Source organism: Bufo gargarizans, chromosome 3 (assembly GCF_014858855.1).
Source record: "Bufo gargarizans isolate SCDJY-AF-19 chromosome 3, ASM1485885v1, whole genome shotgun sequence".
Lineage (NCBI taxonomy): Eukaryota > Metazoa > Chordata > Amphibia > Anura > Bufonidae > Bufo > Bufo gargarizans.
The window spans coordinates 394,893,399-394,910,054 of record NC_058082.1 but is presented as its reverse complement, the minus strand read 5'-3'; the positions used below and the strand labels follow the sequence as shown (position 1 = coordinate 394,910,054).

The window sequence follows — 16,656 nt, the reverse complement described above, 5'->3', positions numbered from 1 at the left end:
GTGTGAAGTTATTCTGAATGACCCCATGTGCACCTTGAATATTATATACCCTTTTAGGGATAGATTTCAAATAGCTCTGATACAGCAGAAACCACTAAATTATGAAATTGCTAAATTGGGAATTGTATTTCAACCCAGAACAAAAAATGTGCTTTGACGGACACTAAATAACTTGCCCAGCCAGAACAGTACAGCGGTAACGACAGATTTAGCTGGATATAAATTTGAGGCCTAGTATTTAGGCGCTGGGTGACCGGTATGGATTTACTGACAGAATTAGACTGGGATATCTCCAAAAAATAACCACACTATTGCTGGTTAAATGCACTTGGTGTGACAGCTTGACCAACCACACTACTGAGGGTTAAATGCACTTGGTGACAGGCGCAGCTTGCCCCTGATGTAGTATTTGGCCAAAAAATGAACAGACTATTGCTGGTTAAATGCACTTGGTGTGACAGCTTGACCAACCACACCATTGAGGGTTAAATGCACTTGGTGACGGGCGCAGCTTGCCCCTGATGTAGTATATGGCCAAAAAATGAACAGACTATTGCTGGTTAAATGCACTTGGTGTGACAGCTTGACCAACCACACTACTGAGGGTTAAATGCACTTGGTGACGGGCGCAGCTTGCCCCTGATGTAGTATTTGGCCAAAAAATGAACAGACTATTGCTGGTTAAATGCACTTGGTGTGACAGCTTGACCAACCACACCATTGAGGGTTAAATGCACTTGGTGACGGGCGCAGCTTGCCCCTGATGTAGTATATGGCCAAAAAATGAACAGACTATTGCTGGTTAAATGCACTTGGTGTGACAGCTTCACCCTGATGTAGGCTTTAGCCAAAAAACAACCACACCATTGAGGGTTAAATGCACTTGGTGACAGGCGCAACTTGCCCCTGATGTAGTATATGGCCAAAAAATGAACAGACTATTGCTGGTTAAATGCACTTGGTGTGACAGCTTCACCCTGATGTAGGCTTTAGCCAAAAAACAACCACACCATTGAGGGTTAAATGCACTTGGTCGCAGCTTGTGCTGGCGCACCACAAGACACGAAATGGCAGCCGATCACCCCAGAAAAAAGTGACTGACAAACGGTCTGGGCAGCCTAAAAACAGTGAGCAATTGAGTATCAGCAGCTCAATGATCCACAGCTGCAGATCGATCGATTAATCAAGTCCTTTGGAGGAGTTAATCTGCCTAATCTCGCCCTACTGTCGCAGCCGCAACCTCTCCCTATGCTGATCAGAGCAGAGTGACGGGCGGCGCTATGTGACTCCAGCTTAAATAGAGGCTGGGTCACATGGTGCTCTGGCCAATCACAGCCATGCCAATGGTAGGCATGGCTGTGACGGCCTCTTGGGGCAAGTAGTATGACGCTTGTTGATTGGCTGCTTTGCAGCCTTTCAAAAAGCGCCAAGAAAGCGTCAAAAAGCGCCAAGAAAGCGACGAACACCGAACCCGGACTTTTACGAAAATGTACGGGTTCGGGTCCGTGTCACGGACACCCCAAAATTCGGTACGAACCCGAACTATACAGTTCGAGTTCGCTCATCCCTACTCACCAACCCTTCACTAAAAGAACTCAGAAGAAAATGTGAAAATCTGTCTAAACGGACATTATCCTTGAAACTACACATGACTACTTTGGGGCACTATTACAGGGAACAGAAGATTCCAAGAGGGATGCGATCTAATCTGCGCCCCAATTTATTTTCTCTCTCTCTCTCTCTCTCTCAAAGCAGACTGATGTACCAGCCCTAAAAAGGGCTTTTTGGGGTGCTGTCAGGACGCTGTCCTTACAGCAGATGAGTCTGTGGACACAGAACACTGCCCTAGCTAACGCTTATTTATCCTATTAGATCAGCAGCAGCAGCACTGTCCCTCCTCTCACTAAGAATGCAGCTTCCGAATGAATCTAAAATGGATGCTGTCCAGGAGGTGGCAGGGTCCGGGAGGTCTGCTGCTGATTGGCTGGAATGTGTCTGCTGACTGTGAGGTACAGGGTCAAAGTTTGCTGATGTATAGGGGGTGGACCGAACATCGCATATGTTCGTCCGCCGCGGTGAACGCGAACAAGCTATGTTCGCCGGGAACTGTTCGCCGGTGAATAGTTCGGGACATCACTAGAGAATAAGTCTGGAATCCAAATACCTAAAAATGCCTCCTAAAAGGTATTCATTGGAATTTGGGCCCCTTTGCGCACCTAGGCTGCAAAAAAGTGTCACATGTGGTATTGCTGTACTCAGGAGAAGTAGGGCAATGTGTTTTGGGGTGTATTTTTACATATACCCATACTGTGTGTGAGAAATATCTCTGTAAATGACAACTTAAAAAAAAAAATTATATAAAGTTGTCAATTTACAGAGATATTTCTCTCACCCAGCATGGGTATATGTAAAAATACACCCCAAAACACATTGCCCTATACCACATGTGTGACACTTTTTTGCAGCCTAGGTGCGTAAAGGGGCCGAAAGTTCAACGAGTACATTTAGGCTTTACAGGGTTGCTCACAATTTAGCCTTGCCCAAAATGCCAGAACAGTAAACACACCCCACAAATGACCCCATTTCAGAAAGTAGACACCCCAAGGTATTCGCTGAGGGTTATGAAAGATTGAACTTTTTGTCACAAGTTAGCGGAAAGGGAGACTTTGAGAGAAAAATAAATAAAAAAATCAATTTCCGCTAACTTGTGCAAAAAATAAAAAACTTCTATGAACTCGCCATGCCCCTCATGGAATACCTTGGGGTGTCTTCTTTCCAAAATGGTTTCACATGTGGGGTATTTATACTGCCCTGGCATTTTAGGGGCCTTAAAGCGTGAGAAGAAGTCTGGAATCCAAATGCCTAAAAATGCCCTCCTAAAAGATACTCATTGGAATTTGGGCCCCTTTGCGCACCTAGGCTGCAAAAAAGTGTCACACATTTAGTATTGCCGTATTCAGGAGAAGTAGGGCAATGTGTTTTGGGGTGTATTTTTACATATACCCATGCTGGGTGAAAGAAATATCTCTGTAAAATGACAACTTTGTATAAAAAAATGGGAAAAGTTGTCTTTTACAGGGATATTTCTCTCACCCAGCATGGGTATATGTAAAAATACACCCCAAAACACATTGCCCTACTTCTTCTGAGTACGGCGATACCACATGTGTGACACTTTTGCAGTCTAGGTGCGCAAAGGGGCCCAAATTCTAAAGAGCACCTTTAGGATTTCACAGGGCATTTTTTACGCATTTGGATTCCAAACTACTTCTCACACTTTAGGTCCCCTAAAATGCCAGGGCAGTATAAATGCCCCACAAGTGACCCCATTTTGGAAAAAAAGACACCCCAAGGTATTTCATGAGGGGCATGGCAAGCTCATGTAAAATTTTATTTTTTGTCACAAGTTAGTGGAATATGAGACTTTGTAAGAAAATTAAAAATAAAATAAAATTATTCATTTTCCACTAACTTGTGACAAAAAATAAAAACTTCCATGAACTCACTATGCCCATCAGCGAATACCTTAGGTTGTCTACTTCCGAAATGGGGTCATTTGTGGGGTGTTTCTACTGCCTGGGCATTGTAGAACCTCAGGAAACATGACAGGTGCTTAGAAAGTCAAAGTGCGTAAACTAATTTTTTTGCACCATAGTTTGTAAACGCTATAACTTTTACCCAAACCAATAAATATACACCTATTGCATTTTTTTTTATCAAAGACATGTAGAAAAATAAATTTAAAGAAAAATTTATATAGAAATGTAGTTTTAATTGAAAAAAAAACAGAAAGTGAAAAATTTCATATTTTTGCAAAGATTTCGGTCAAAAGTAAAAATGTCAGCAGCAATGAAATACCACCAAATGAAAGCTCTATTAGTGAGAAGAAAAGGAGGTAAAATTAATTTGGGTGGTAAGTTGTATGACCGAGCAATAAACCGTGAAAGTAGTGTAGTGCAGAATTGTAAAAAGTGTTCTGGTCATTAAGGGGGTTTAAGCTAGGGGAGCTGAGCTGGTTAAATTCATGAAGGGAATCAACACGGTAAAAGAGGAGAATATTTAAAAGAAGAAAAACTGCTACAAGAGGACATAGTTTTAAATTAGCAAAGGTTTAAAAGTAATATCATGAAGTATTACTTTACTGAGAGAGTAGTGGATGGATGGAATAGCCTTCCTGCAGAAGTGGTAGCTGCAAATACAGTGATGGAGTTTAAGCATGCATGGGATAGGCATAAGGCCATCCTTCATATAAGATAGGGCCAAGGGTCATGCCAAACAAATGTAATCATTTTCTATGAGAATGTAAGTTGTAGACTTGACAGTGGTGAATCAATGGATGTAATATATCTGGACCTCTCCAAAGCATTTGACACTGTACCACATAAAAGGTTAGTATATACAATGAGAAAGCTCTGGGAGAAAATGTCTGTATATGGGTAAGTAACTGGCTGAGGGATAGAAAACAGAGGGTGGTTATTAACGGTACACAATCAGATTGGGTAACTGTCACTAGTAGGGTATCTCAGGGGTCAGTATTGGGCCCTATTCTCTTCAATATATTTATTAATGATCTTGTAGAAGGCTTGCATAGTAAACTATCAATTTTCGCAGATGACACTAAACTGTGTAAAGTAATTAGCACTGAAGAGGACAGTATACTGCTACAGAGGGATCTGGATAGATTGAAGGCTTGGGCAGATAAGTGGCAGATGAGGTTTAACACTGACAAATGTAAAGTTATGCACATGGGATAGAATAATGCAAGTCACCCGTACATACTAAAAGGTAAAACACTCGGTAACGCTAAAATGGAAAAGGATCTTGGAATTTTAGTAAACAGCAAACTAAGCTGCAAAAAACAGTGTCAGGCAGCTGCTGCTAATGCCAATAATATAATGGGTTGCATCAAAAGGGACATAGATGCCCGTGATAAGAACATAGTCCTACCACTTTACAAATCATTAGTCAGACCACACATGGAGTACTGTGTACAGTTCTGGGCTCCTATGTACAAGGCAGACATAGCAGAGCTGGAGAGGGAGATCCAGGGAGTTATTCTGATTGCCTGATTGGAGTCGGGAAGGAATTTTTTTGTAGGGGAAATTGGCTTCTACCTCACAGTTTTATTTTGCCTTCCTCTGGATCAACTTGCAGAATGACAGGCCGAACTGAATGGACAAATGTCTTTTTTCAGCCTTATCTACTATGTTACTATTTAAGGGCTAGTATTCAGTATATTGGGCAGACTAGATGGTCCAAATGGTTCTTATCTGCCGACACATTCTATGTTTCTATGAAAATCAAGAAAGTACACTTTAACCCTTTTCCTCAGACAGTTTTGTCTGCCAGTCCTTCAGACTTTTTTTTTTCTCTTGTTTTTTAATCCCAGACTTCCCAGAGCCATAGCTTTTATATTTTTCCATTCACAGCCATATGAAAGCTTGTTTTTTTGTGGAACAATTTGTACTTTCTAATGGCCCATTTACTTTTGCATATAATGTAGTAGGAAGCTGGAATTTTGTTTTTACAGAGTTTCCTAGGTGGTAACATTGACCTTTTACCTTCATTCTCTGGGTTAGTAGAACTACAACGATACTACATTTCTACAGTTTTTCTTACCTTTTAATACTGGGGGGAAGAAAAAAAAATTTTATATTAAGACCCCTTTATCTTTTTTTTTCTTTTTTATGTTTATGGAGCTGTGTTGGGTGCTCTTTTTTTGTGGGACAATCTGTAGTTTTTATTAATACCATTTTGGTGGACTTCTCGATCACTTTTTTTTATAAAAAAAAATATATTTGGATAGGTGAAATCAGCAAATAAGAGATTTTGATGTTTTTTCCATTGAGCCATAAGGGATACATATTTTTAGATTTTAATAGTAGGGGTGTTTTTGCACATGGACATGCATATGATATTTTATTTATTATTTTAACTTTGGAAAAAGGGGGGGGGGGGTGATATGAATTTGTATATAATTTTTTAATATTTAAAAAAACTTTTTTTTAATAGTTCCCCATGGGAACTTGAACAAGCTATCATTAGATTGCTTCTCTCATATACTCCAATTCATTAGCTTTGGAGACTATAGGCATTATTTACTAACAGAAATACATCTATATTAGGCATATTTCTGGTGTAGATTGTGGAGCAAAGGTTCTTTGTACTGCAATCTGTGATTTTTCCCCGCTCACACCAAGTCTAAAAAAGTGGGCGTGGAAAGGCGACATTCATCATTTAGGCCCCTTGCAGACGAGTGTATCCGGATTAGGTCCGGCTGCGTTATGGATGCATTCAGTGAAAACTGCAAGATTTCGCAAACAAATGCGTTCTGTTTTGTTTGTGATCGTGTTCAGTTTTTTTTTTTTTTGTGCAGGTGCAGTGCGAATTAATGCGTTGTGCACGCACGTGATAAAAAACTGAATGTTTACTAACAATATCTCTTAGCGACCATCCGGGAAAAACACATTGCATCCGCACTTGCTTGCAGATGCAATACGATTTTCACGCAGCTCCATTCACTTCTATGGGGCCAGCGTTGTGTGAAAATCGCAGAATAAAGAACATGCTGCGATTTTCACGCAACGCACAAGTAATGCGTGAAAACCAACGCTCATGTACACAGCCAAATTGAAATGTATGGGTCCGGATTCCGTGTGGGCGCAATGCGTTCACATCAGGCATTGCACCCGCGCGGAATTTTCACTCGTGTTAAAGGGGCCTTACTATGCTGGTTTTAGGTGTAAAAAATTATCAAAATCTACGCCAGCAAGGGAGCTGGCATAGATTTAGAAGCCTCTTCATAACTTCAGAGGAGCACCACCAGCGCATGGCCTTATTAAGACTGGAGTCTAAAATACTGGTATTAATAAATGACCCTCTATGAGCATTTCACTATGGTCCTGTGGAGCCCTGCCCGAGGCTGCAGCCTGGGATCATTCAGGAAGACTAAGGCTGGTGCACATGGCTCCCTCTATCCCCACTAGAGGGAGCCGTTTCACGCTTAGGAGCACAAGCTTCTGGGTTTTTGAGCATTTGATCATGGCATCTGAGAAGTTAAATGTGTGTGATCGACGTTATCATCAATCCCATACATTTATCTCAAGTGTCCTCTCTTTAAAACAGCAGGCGCCCAGCAGCTATTGCAGGGCTCAGAAAGGAAGGAACAGCTTCTGAATTTTCTAACATGGAATTTGCAGAAATTCTTTTTAAGGTCATAACTTTTTTTTGTTGACTGAGCTGTGGGCAATTTTTTTCGGGAGAATCTATAGTTTATATTGACATAATTTTGGGGTACTAATGGTGCAGTACGCCGACCTGCAGGGTATTCCGATGTGAGTTCACGGTTAATAGGCATACGAGGGTTGCTCTGGGTTACTCACAGTTTGTAGGGGGACCCTGGGCAGGCGTACAGCAGTGATGGAGAGGCTGGTACAGGGGTCCTCTGGGGCACTCTCTGTATGTAGGGACCAGGCCTGATGTTGGGTGAGGTGCCCTGGATGTTGCAGGTGTTTAATGTGCCTGGGGCAAGGTCCCTTTAAGATTCGTGACACCAATGTTTGTAACGGTGGCACACCGATTGATAGTGGTAATAATTGAGGAACACGTTGCTTTAGGTAAATAATCCTTCTGCCCTTCAGCTCAGGTTGCCTGGAATACTCTTCTGCTCTGCTCTTTGCTTTGTGGGAACTGCAGGTTTCTCAAGAGGTAAACTCTTCTCTTGGTGACAATCTTCTGAGCTAACTCTGGCTCAATATCCTCAGGCAGGCTGGAACTGCATCCACTAGCCTCCTGGTGGCAACTAGAAGCCTGGGCTGTCTAGCTGCATGTCAGGAGGGTGCCCTCAGCTTCTCTCTGGCTAAGGTGCACCCTCACTTCTAGCTCTCCACAGACTCCTGACTACACAGACCCTTTCCCTGCACAGGACCTAACTATTTATACTAGGGGCTCCCTATCTCCCTCTAATGTCTAGGGGGAGGAACTACACCCTAATAGGCCTGCTACACACATCACAGGGAAAATACACATAAATACATATAAAAATACATTAAAATGGACTGTTAAATACACTGCCACTGCCCCTCAGGAGTAGGATTACCACGTGGCCCAATTGACCCTTGTGTAGTGCCCACATTTACCTAGTGGGACACTACATACCCCGTTGCTGTGACGTTGCCCGTCCTCGGCGCATCATAAGGGGCCCTGCCCAGCTGGAGACTGCACCTGAAAGACAAAAATAATGCAAAGCAGGCACACACATCTACATTTGCAAATACACATATATATCAGGCAGCTCCACTGGAAAAAGGAACAAGTCCGGTGAAAAGGGGCGTCGTTCTCTTCTCTCAGGATAGTATAAGGGAACAGGGGGCACTGACCTGGTGCAGCGTATCAAGGATACCAGGATAGTCCATAATAAAATACAATAGTCCCATAAAACAGCATCTCAGGGGCCCACTTGAATTTAGGGTACTCTCTGGGCACATTTCTTTTAAGTTCAAGATTGCACATAAAAAGTCACAGCACACAAAGTCCACATTAAAATGTCATATAAAATAGTGCTGCAATGTCCCTTAATCAACCTGAAAAGGGGGTTAAAAAGGGGTTAAGGTGCAAATAAAGTAGGCACAACTTGGCTTTAGAATACTTGAAGCAGGTAGGAGGTCCTGTAAACAGCATGGCTTTAGAGCACTTGGTAATTTCAGTGGCCTACCACCACCACTGAGCCATGGGTAACTGGTAGCAGCTCATAGGGCCAAAACAAAGGACTCCTTGTTCTGGAAGGGTTAAATCCTCTGAAATAAGGGTCCCTCAGCAATATAACAATATGGCCTGGCAGGCCTACTTACAGGTATGTATCCCGTCCACTAGAGTCATCACTGGTGGGACATCCTGATTCTGCTTGCAGATTGGGCCTGACACGAGGACCTATGTAAGGCTGGGCCCACAAAATAGTGTTAGGCGGCAACTGTAGCATAAATGGACCCCTTACAGGTATGGGCCCCATAGGCCTAGGGGTGAATGCCGCGGGAGGCCTTAATGCTTCAAGCGGATCGCTGTACTTGGATGCATATACGGCAGAAGGCTCCATAGGTCCAGGTAACATCACGGCCGGAGGCTCGATTCGTCTAGGTGGCGCTGGATTTAAGCGACGACTCCTGGCAAAGGTAGGTCGCTCTGGCATCGCAACAGCAGCCGCAGTCACTATGGTCGGCCGACTGGCAGGGATAGGCATCCTTACCTCTGGCTCCTTAGTGGTATCCTTCCTTTCAGGAGACGGAGGCGCCGCACGGGCTATGGCAAGTTGGCGCAGGCCACGAAGTTGAAGCTCCAGTCGAATATTATATTATCTTCTAAACTTTCGGTTTCTGCATCACTGCGGGGACTATTCGCAGAGGCATCAGGGTCCGGTAAGGGATCGGGACTGTCTGGCACTGCCGCCGCAGGTTCCGGCACCGCGTCTGCACTTTTTCCTTTCCGGATTTTGTCTAGTGCAGCGTGGAACCGCTCCAGGTTCTCAAGATCTTTGATGGTTTTCTCCCGGCGGGGCAGTTCAGGTGAGGGGTGCGTGCTCACCCATTTTTCTAAGACAGTCGGTTGCCACGTTCGGGCCGAGGAAAGAGTCCCGTTCTTGGAACGTATTATGGGCCGGCTCTGGGGAACGCTCCGGTTCGCGCCCCGGGCTGGTAGGCTCTTCCCAGTCTTCCAATCCCGGCTTGGGACGGGTCACGGCAATTGCGTAGGGGCCTCTCCCTCGCGGAGGTTATGCAGATGGTCAGGGAGGTAACTACGCTTAACGGATCTTCAATTCACATATAAGTCTCTGCCGGTCGTAAAATCCTTTATGAAACCGAAGCCTCGGCCCTTATCAAAAGCCACCACCACCCCCATTCTCCTTTCCAGGCGGGGTTGGGTGTCGGTGTGGCATTCATATACAGTCTTGGCCAACTCTTCAAAATATATCTTGATGTGTGTGGTCTTTTTGATAGCTGCTTCCTGCACCTCAGCCATCAGTGCGGACCACTGCATACTGGGCCTGGCAAAGTACTTCCAGGAGCCAAAGTAGGGCTCGGGCTATGATCCTGACAGCATACAGGTGGGTCTCTCCGGTCCCGGAGAGTAGGCTGGTGGCGCTTCTTTTTTATTCATGACAGCGTCCATAGTTGAGGCAATTTGCGCAGCTGACAGCTCAGAGCGATCCTCTCTCTGCAGCATGCTCGATCCCTCTCCGGAGAGCGACAGGACAGCGCACATTAATTCAGTCAAGACCTCCCACTCCTCTGGGAGGCCGCCCCCCAGGTACTCCAGCATAGGGGAGGCGGAGTCCATTATAGCAGACATGCAAATTTGCAGACAGGGCGGTGGCGCGGACATACAATCTTTCCCGCTCTTCTAACAGAAGGCGTCAATTTTTCCCGCCAATTACAGCACAGCGATGGCACAGCAAATAAATCCAGTCAGCTTTTAGGCGGCCATCTTTTTAAGTATAACGCTGACTATTCACTGACACCAAGCGGTGACTAAAATAAGCAGCAAAACAGTCCATGCAATACAGTTTTTCACACCGCGATTATTACAGTTCTTTTGGCCCAATAATTTCAAATAAACAGATGGGGCCTTTTCACTTTATGGGCAATACTGGCACACAGTTTATATTCCACAATGGTGCAGGAATGATCGGATCCTGTTTGTGGCGCCAAAATATGCAGTACGCCGACCTGCAGAGTATTGCGATGTGAGTTCACGGTTAATAGGCATATGAGGGTTGCTCTGGGTTACTCACAGTTTGTAGGGGGACCCTGGGCAGGCGTACAGCAGTGATGGGGAGGCTGGCACAGGGGTCCTCTGGGGCACTCTCTGTATGTAGGGACCAGGCCTGATGTTGGGTGCGGTGCCCTGGATGCAGTGGCGGATCCAGGGGGGGGGAAACGGGGCAATTGCCCCCCCCCCCCGAGCTGGCGACGGGCGGCAGCGGCTGGGCACAGGGAGATGAGCGCTTCCATTGTGGAAGCGCTCATCTCCAGTCATCTGTATTGCCGTCCTCAGGACAGCGATACAGATGCCTGCCTGTGCTGCGGTAGGGGAGGGAGAGGCATGTCCCTTTCCCTTCCTCTGATAGGCTGCCGGCCTAGTGCCTGCAGCCTATCAGAGGCCGGCGCAGGCGGCGCAATGACGTCATCGCGCCGCCTGATCCATACAGCGTGGGACACAGGCCAGAAGAGGCCTGCATCGCATCACTGACATGGAGGTAAGTATGTGGTTTTTTTTATTTTTATTATATACAATACTTTTACTGGCGGGGGCTGTTATTGCTGGTGGGGGCTGTTATTACTGGCACCTGGGGGCTGTTATTACTGGCAAAGGGAGGCTGTTATTACTGGGGGCTGTTATTACTGGCACAGAGGGGCTCTTATTACTGAGGGCTGTTATTACTGGCGGGGGCTGTTATTACTGGCACCTGGGGGCTTTTATTACTGGCAAAGGGGTGCTGTTATTACTGGCAAAGGGGGGCTCTTATTACTGGGGGCTGTTATTACTGGCAAAGGGGGGCTGTTATTACTGGCACAGAGGGGCTGTTATTACTGGGGGCTGTTATTACTGGCACAGAGGGGCTGTTATTACTGGGGGCTGTTATTACTGGCACAGAGGGGCTGTTATTACTGGGGGCTGTTATTACTGGCACAGAAGGTCTGTTATTACTGGGGGCTGTTATTACTGGCACAGAAGGGCTGTTATTACTGGGGGCTGTTATTACTGACACAGGGGGGCTGTTATTACTGGGGGCTGTTATTACTGGCACAGAAGGGCTGTTATTACTGGGGGCTGTTATTACTGGCACAGGGGGTCTGTTATTACTGGGGGCTGCTATTACTGGTACAGGGGGGCTGCTATTAGTGGCATAGGGGGCTATTATTACTGGCACAGGGGGGGCTGTTAATACTGGCACATAGTTGAGGGCACTATAGGGGCATCTACTGAGGCCACAAAGAAGGGGTATTTTATATGGGCTCTCTGTACAGTACAATTTTATACTGGGACACAATTATGGTGGGTACTATGGGGAAGGGGGAGAGGAGTACTATGGGGTCATCTATGGGGGGCAGTAAGAAGGGGTATTTTATACTTGCAAATTATGGGGGACACTGAGGGCATCTACTGGAGCATTTTATACTGGTACATTATGGGGGGCACTAGGAGGAAGGAGGGTGTGGAGCACTATGGGGTCATTTACTAGGGGCACTATATAGGGGTATTTTATACTGGCACACTATGGGGGCACTATGGGGACATTAGCTCAACTGGGGGCATTACAAGGGGGTATTTTTTGCACTGTCACATTATAAGGAGAATTATTACTACTGGGCATTATGGTGGGCTTTATTATTCCCCCATGGTATGACCCCCTAGTAGCAGCACCGGCCTCTCCCTGCTCTGCTATCCCTCTGCCCCTTCTCCAAATCCTTATTATGAAATCTTTCTCATTAGGATAAAACACAACATCAGCTCTGCCGAGCCCCCGGCCAAAGTGTGGAAGTGGCGTCCAAGATCCCCAAGGGCCAAGCCAAGTAACTGTAAGTTTTCATGTGAAATATGTTTGTTATACACATATAGCCTACACTGTGGAGTCTGTTCTATAAGCACCATTGTTTTGTGGTGGCGGACAGAACATAATCTGAAAGTGCCCCTCCCAAGACCAGGCTCTGGATCCACCACTGCCTGGATGTTGCAGGTGTTTAATGTGCCTGGAGCAAGGTCCCTTTAAGATTTGTGACGCCAGTGCCTGTAACAGTGGCACACCGATTGATAGTGGTAATAATTGAGGAACACGTTGTTGTTGTGAACCAAAGTTCCTTTACTGAAACAGTTAACTTTATACAGTCTGAGTTCAGTTCCACATGGCAGCAGCAATCAATAGCAGGCTTTTACATCAATGGCAGGTACAATGTTCTTTGCAAGATACTCAGAGGGTGAAAACACTTACAGACCAGGCTGCACCTTTCCCTCAGAAATCCTGTGCACTATTCCTCAGAACTCCTGGCTGTCTCAATCCCAAGGCCCGTATGCCCTAATGCTGGCTTTATCCTTGGTAGAAATCTTCCTCAGGTATATATCCCTTGCTTTAGGTAAATAATCCTTCTGCCCTTCAGCTCCTCTCAGGTTGGCTGGAATACTCTTCTGCTCTGCTCTTTGCTTTGTGGGAACTGCAGGTTTCTCAAGAGGTAAACTCTTCTCTTGGTGACAATCTTCTGAGCTAACTCTGGCTCAATATCCTCAGGCAGGCTGGAACTGCATCCACTAGCCTCCTGGTGGCAACTAGAAGCCTGGGCTATCTAGCTGCATGTCAGGAGGGTGCCCTCCGCTTCTCTCTGGCTAAGGTGCACTCTCACTTCTGTCTCTCCACAGACTCCTGACTACACAGACCCTTTCCCTGCACAGGACCTAACTATTTATACTAGGGGCTCCCTATCTCCCTCTAATGTCTAGGAGGAGGAACTACACCCTAATAGGCCTGCTACACACATCACAGGGAAAATACACATAAATACATATGAAAATACATTAAAATGGACTGTTAAATACACTTCCACTGTCCCTCAGGAGTAGGAGTACCACGTGGCCCAATTGACCCTTGTGTAGTGCCCACATTTACCTAGTGGGACACTACAATGGCTTTTTCGAATGCTTTTTATTTAATTTTTGATACCATTTAAAAAATGTTTTATGTCATTTAACATGTGGGATAAGTAACATGATCATTTTATAGATCAGATTGTTACAGATGAGGCAATACCAATTATGTGTAGTTTATTTTCTTTTCAAACTTTTTAACCAATCATAAATGAGCAGATATAGGGAAAAAAAGCTATTTATTTTTTATAGATTTTTTTTACTGTAACTGTACATCCAATTGCAGAAACTTGCATGCAATCTGAACGTACAGATACGTCCATTTGCGCCAAGGGGTTAAGATTTCATATTTTAATGGTACTACTGTATATATTTAATACTGCTCTACTGTATGTCTTACTAAATCAAAGTAAATTATAAAAATGTTCATATAAATGTTCATTTACCCTGTTCTATTAATTTAGAGATAACCCATTGAACATGTTATATATTTAGAGTAAGAGAATGTACATTCATGGTATGATATGAAGCGCGGATACGATTCCAAAATCCTTAGCAAATTGTCAGCCTCAGATTACTACTATGAAAAAAGTGAAATAGTGAAAAGTGAGCATACCCCTGGGCCTTGTCCACATTTCAAATGTCATTTTCAAGTCAGTTAAAAAAAAGCATCCGTGGTTCATTCGTGAAGAATTTGTGTTTGGTCAGTGTGTCCGTTTTTACCCTCCATGTGTAATCCATAATCCATTGCATCTCCTATCAGTGTTCAGTGAAAAATGGAATCATTCGCGATTTTCACGGACCCATAGACTTCAATGGGTGTGTAGTGCATGTCTCCATGACTTTTTTTACTGACCCATGATCAGTGAAAAAATACTCATGTGTGAACAGACACATTTAAATTAATGGGTGTGGGTGCTGTCCGCAGAAAATGTGCACAGCACATGTAAGTGAAAAATGGATATGTGGACGAGGCCTTAGAAGAACAGACAGAAATTCTTGAAATTAACACAGTGACTTTAAACTACAGGATGGCCGATGTAAAGGTAGCATGCCTCCAAAATCTCCAAACCAAACTGCCTAATACTAAATCAGTCTTAGTTGTCCATAGCAATCAATCAGAGCTTAGCTTTCAGTTCCTACAGGGCTCTGAAAAAAGCAAGCTGAGCTCTGATTGATTGCTATGGACAGCTAAGAAAGATTTACTATTAGGCAGTTTGATTTGGAGATAATAAAGGTGGGCTACTTTTTTATAGGCCACCCTGTATAAATATATTTGGCACTTGTTCACAATCAAATGCTACATACAGTAGAAACATGTGAAAATTTTTGTTCATGACATGAAACTTCTTTTCTTTATAGACAAACTGAAGTATGTGGATCTCTCAAGTAATTTTCTCTCCGAGATTGATGATGATGCTTTTCACCTGCTGCCGTCCCTCCAGGAACTCATTCTATCTGAGAACCAACTGAGGCATTTGCCTGAGTTGCCCTCTAGTCTTGTTAGACTGAATGTCCAATACAATCAGCTTCAAAGTTCTGGAATTCGGACCGAGTCTTTTAAGGTGACCTACTGTACTCAACAATAAGTCAACATAGCTTTTTGAGAAAATAAACTGATATATATATATATATATATATATATATATATATATAAAATTATATTTACACAGTACAGACCAAAAGTTCATCAAGAGAATGCCAAGAGTGTGCAAAGCAGTAATCAAAGCAAAAGGTGGCTAGTTTGAAGAACCTAGAATATGCCATATTTTCAGTTGTTTCACACTTTTTTTGTTATGTATATAATTCCACATGTGTTAATTCATAGTTTTGATGCCTTCAGTGTGAATCTACAATTTTCATAGTCATGAAAATAAAGAAAACTCTTTGAATGAGAAGGTGTGTCCAAACTTTTGGTCTGTAATGTATGTATATATATATATATATATATATAGTGTAACATGTTTGTTCAATTTTTTTCAGGACCTTACACGTCTGCAGTTTCTATACCTTTCAAACAACAAATTGGATTTTGTACCTGTACCTCTTCCTGAGAGTCTTCTTTCAATTCATCTTCAGGTATTTAGACATAAAATTTATGAAATTCAGGTTCATTGAAATGTTTTCTTTCCAGCACCTGAACATAACTGTATGTCTACTTGAGCGTACAGTTATGTCCAAACTTGTAACTGACACAGTGGCACAGTTCTGAAATTTCACCTGCACCGAACAGCTAAGTCTTCAGAGCAGCTAGAAAGGGACCAATCAGTGTGGTCCCTTGTTGGCGATCACTCTGATTAGTTAGTCTGTAAGCAATCTGAGAAGGATGCAGAGAAAATAAGTCATTTACATGCTTTGATCGCCTCATTTCATGTCAATGAAGTGAAGAGATCAGAGTTTGTATTGTCATGCTGCTCCCTGCTGCTTGTTTGTGAAAGAAAATAAAAATAACTTGACCGCCTATTTCCCTTGTTATCACCCCCTAGATCTCATAAGGGAGCTTTTTGTGTTGTTTTAATTTGCCCATCAAACGCTAAAAAAGTAGACAGCATAGTTATAAAGGTAGTCATTGTGTAATTTAGTCAAAGTCAATCAGTTGGTGCCAGTTAGCATCAGTCAGTGTTAGCATCAGTGAGCATCAGTGTCAGTTAGTATCAGTCAGTCAGTGTCAATCAGCATCAGATCTTCCATGTCAGTCAGCATCAAACCGTCAGTGCTAAGCCTCATTCACACGTTAGGCTACATTCACACGTCAGTATTTTCCTATATCCCGATTTTCGGTCCGTTTTTTGCGTTTCCGTTGTTCCTGAAAATGTTTTCGTATGTCATCCGTTTTTTGCGGATCCGCAAAAAACGGAACCATGTATAAATTGCAATAATCAAATAAAGTTGTTTGGATTTCTTTGAAAAAATAAAATAAAATTAGTTATGTGTTTCCAGGAACGGATTCCGCATAAAACGGATGACATACGGAATGACATCCGAATGTCTTCCGTTTTTTGCGGATCCATTGACTTTGTATTGTAC

General features: G+C 43.7%; 1 protein-coding gene across 1 annotated transcript in view; it reads left to right on the top strand.

Annotated features, from left to right (window-relative positions):
* The window catches only part of LOC122931619 (opticin-like), a 242,378-nt gene that overhangs the window by 154,869 nt on the left and 70,853 nt on the right, over positions 1-16,656 (top strand). Inside the window, exons 4-5 of the mRNA XM_044285695.1 lie at positions 14,992-15,194; positions 15,613-15,708. Of these exons, the coding sequence (XP_044141630.1) occupies positions 14,992-15,194; positions 15,613-15,708 (299 nt within the window). The remainder of the gene's footprint in view (positions 1-14,991; positions 15,195-15,612; positions 15,709-16,656) is intronic.